Source organism: Rutidosis leptorrhynchoides, chromosome 1 (assembly GCF_046630445.1).
Source record: "Rutidosis leptorrhynchoides isolate AG116_Rl617_1_P2 chromosome 1, CSIRO_AGI_Rlap_v1, whole genome shotgun sequence".
Classification (NCBI taxonomy): domain Eukaryota; kingdom Viridiplantae; phylum Streptophyta; class Magnoliopsida; order Asterales; family Asteraceae; genus Rutidosis; species Rutidosis leptorrhynchoides.
In genome coordinates this window covers 176,394,023-176,397,372 of record NC_092333.1, presented here as the reverse complement: position 1 = coordinate 176,397,372, position 3,350 = coordinate 176,394,023, and the positions used below count along the sequence as shown (strand labels likewise).

Here is a 3,350-nt window from a genome sequence, read left to right as displayed (position 1 = left end):
CGGACATCAAGAAGCCGTGACCGTTGAAACCAGCACATCTGTCTCTCCACCACTTCCTAATCGCATTTAATTATTATTTCAATTTCTGACTTCTGACACACTCACACTCTTTTATACAGTTTTTAACCTTTCTTCCTGTTTTAACCCCACACTCACGTGCTTCCCCCCATTTTCCAATAACATTAATCCCTTCGTTTTCTATTATTGTTCTCCTCTACCCCACTCACTTTCAAATGTTTACACATTTACCCCCTATTTTTCCCGCCATCCAGAACAAATTTTCGCATCTTACCCTTATCACATTCTTTTGCGACAAACTTCATCCGTCTATTTCCAATAATGACCAATACACCCAGCAAGCAGTCAAAATTTCACAAGTCTAGTCCAAATATACTCGAGTAATTCGAGTCATAAAAAAAATGTTATAAGGAGTCGCAAGAAAAACTCGGCTATATTGCGTATAACAAACAAAATTAAATGACGCAACTTTACCAAAACTTTTATTAAAAAGAAAAAAAATATAGTAGCCTAATTTAAAAAAACAAAAAATAATGGTAGCCTAAGTTTAAAAAACATGTCAACTATATCTGTATATTTCATTCACAAATACCTTTATTATACTTACATGGTCCAAGTTGTACATCTTTAATACGAAAAATAAGCCAAACCATACTGCCAGTCTAACACCACCCCATAAGTTCACAATGCCAGGTTGGTCTACAGTACATACCATGAGGACCACTCTATCTGATCCCTACCAAATTCATCTTTTATATTCTAACTCCATTCTGGCCTTCCCTACTTGCCAACTCAGCCTAAACTCCCAACTCGGTCCCACAACCCGATCAACTTTCTTACCAATTTTCCAATCACTATCCGCCACGTGTAATCAACTCATTCGCTAGCAACTCTTGATCTCCGATGAGACCTACCGAGTTTACCAGATAACGCAACAAGGACCTCCCATGTCGCATCACCGGTTTCCACGTCATCATGAAAAAGAAGCGCCCGCCGAAGTTTACTGTCCCACAAATTCCGCTGTATTACAGATAAGTTCGTGGCTGCCACGTCATCAAGCACCGCACCAAGTTTCCCTACATCCTTCTCCCTCACGGTCAACGATATCTCCGACCACGGCACCGTTGACTCGAACGGTAACTGTATTCCGTCAGCTATTATTACCGGAACGCAACCTAACGCAACTGATTCCACCAATCTCGGACTCCACGGTGCCCACCCTAACGGACATAAACAAAATACCGATCGTACAATCTCCGATTGGTATCCAGTAAAACGATGTCGTTTCAAGTAAAACCTCCTGTGGTTCCCGTATTTTCGTAGTATCTCCGTCCGTACACGCCTATAAAATAATTACCATTAAATTATCAATAAACCGCTAAAAGTAAACTGTTGCTTGCAATAACGTGAAGCTAAAACATAAATTATAAATTATCCAATTATAAACGTTAACAACAAAAACAAATGCAATTATGCAACACCACAATTTAATGATTTGACCGCAACCAAAAGTTTTAATCAATATCACATTTTACTTGCTTCCTGTAAAGTAAAATAGATAATAAATACGGAGTAATAAATGTAGGTTTATTATCTTACTTGCTGTAAAAACGTCCGCTAACGTTTTTTGGGTGAACTTCCATTTTCCCTCGAAAAAAAGTAAAAATGTCACGAGGACCATCGATCGGAGACTTTAACAGCGTTGACTTAACACTTTCCGGTGAAATGTACGGCGGAATAACGACATTATCGGCGTTTTGACACGGATGTTTGTATTTAACACCAAACGTTTGTAATATAATCGAATTCTTCATAAATTCTGGTATTCCATCTGCAATAGCCCGATCCTCCTAATTTAATTACCACAAAACACCAGTTGATCTAAGAAATTAACAGTAAGCTAATGAAATTAAACGATAAATATGTTAAAGTCACAAGTTAATTTAAATTTAATTACCATAGCATGGAAACAAGCTCCGTAATCATGAGATGCAACGAAAACATGATCCGACCCGTTGCTCCGTTTCCAAAACGGTAGCTCCGAGGAGATGAGATCAACAGCAGAAGATATAAGGTCACGTGCGTGCCCGATGGCGGGAAAACCGTTAACCTTGCTGAAATTACATGATACATAAACAGGGACGAAGAAAAAATCTGCTTCTGATGGGTCGAATGTACGGAAATCGGTTTTCAACAATGCTCGATGAATCGCAACCTCGGAAGCAAATAAATGGTTGCTGCATCGCTCGTTTGTTAACCAATCGGTGTTGTATTTAGACGGTAATTCGTACACGTACACTTTTAACCCGTTCAATAAACCTATAACAGAAATTGAAATCATATTAGAAACAGAGCAATTTTACTGTTGTATCATATATTCATAATAACGAAACAAATTGCGCATAATGGGCAATTCACCCGTACGAGGTCTCGAGCGGGTTTGATTACCCGAGGTTTTACCTTCTATGAGGGAGTCAATATGCTCGTTCATTGGAGGGTTTCTCGTTTATCAAAAATAAAAAATAAATAAATAAATAAATTACGAAACAAATTGAATCTAACCGTGATTGATTTTGGGGTGTTGAGTGATTGATGATTCAGAAAGGGCACGTGAAACGACATTTGATTGCGAATGAGATGTTATCGTTGTTTTTAATGAGCTTGATTCGGGTTCTTGATTATTAAGAAACTTAGCGAAAAAATAAAATGATAATGAAAACCATAAAAGCCATTTGAAGTATTTAATGAAAAATGGTTTTTCTAATTTTCCGTTTTTTCTGAAAAATTTCATCTTGACATAAAACCCTTTTTTGTTCTTGGTGGATCTATGAAGTTCCACCATTGTAAAAGATTTAAGTGTATATATATTGTAAGGATAAGATGTTTAAATGATGAAGATCATGAAGATGAAAGTTAGATAGATGTAAGTTTTCCAATATGGTTGAGATGAAGCTTTCGATTGTGGTTGGAAAAAGAAGAAGTAGAGATCACGAAAAAACAATATTATGAAGGTGGATGAATGAATAAAAATGGTGGGTTTGTTGGAAGACCGTTTTCTTATGAGTATAGTAAGTATAAGTATATAGTATATAAAATAAAATTAATTAATATAGATAATAAATTAATTGCAAGAGGGATGGATTATCAGTTTATGAAACATTAAACAAGGGTGGTCGAGGAATGCTGTTTTCAAGATGATCAGTGGTGGTTTGTCTTGGTTTTATGAAAAGACCGTTGAATGTAAAAGACGAAATTACCCTTGTAGCTGGATGTATGAATTGTGCAGTGATGGTTCTACTCTCTGTCGGAAATAATGTTACAACTGGTGATTT

General features: G+C 36.7%; 1 protein-coding gene across 1 annotated transcript; it reads right to left on the bottom strand.

Moving 5' to 3' along the window:
- Window positions 1-577: 577 nt before the first annotated feature.
- On the bottom strand, window positions 578-3,074 carry LOC139867170 (probable glucuronoxylan glucuronosyltransferase IRX7). The gene is made up of 4 exons (XM_071855503.1): window positions 2,581-3,074; window positions 1,976-2,337; window positions 1,618-1,868; window positions 578-1,360 (listed from the first exon to the last, which is right to left on the bottom strand). Exons 1-4 carry the CDS (start codon window positions 2,858-2,860, stop codon window positions 895-897), a joined length of 1,359 nt encoding a protein of 452 aa, XP_071711604.1. The 5' UTR covers window positions 2,861-3,074; the 3' UTR covers window positions 578-894.
- Window positions 3,075-3,350: the final 276 nt, after the last annotated feature.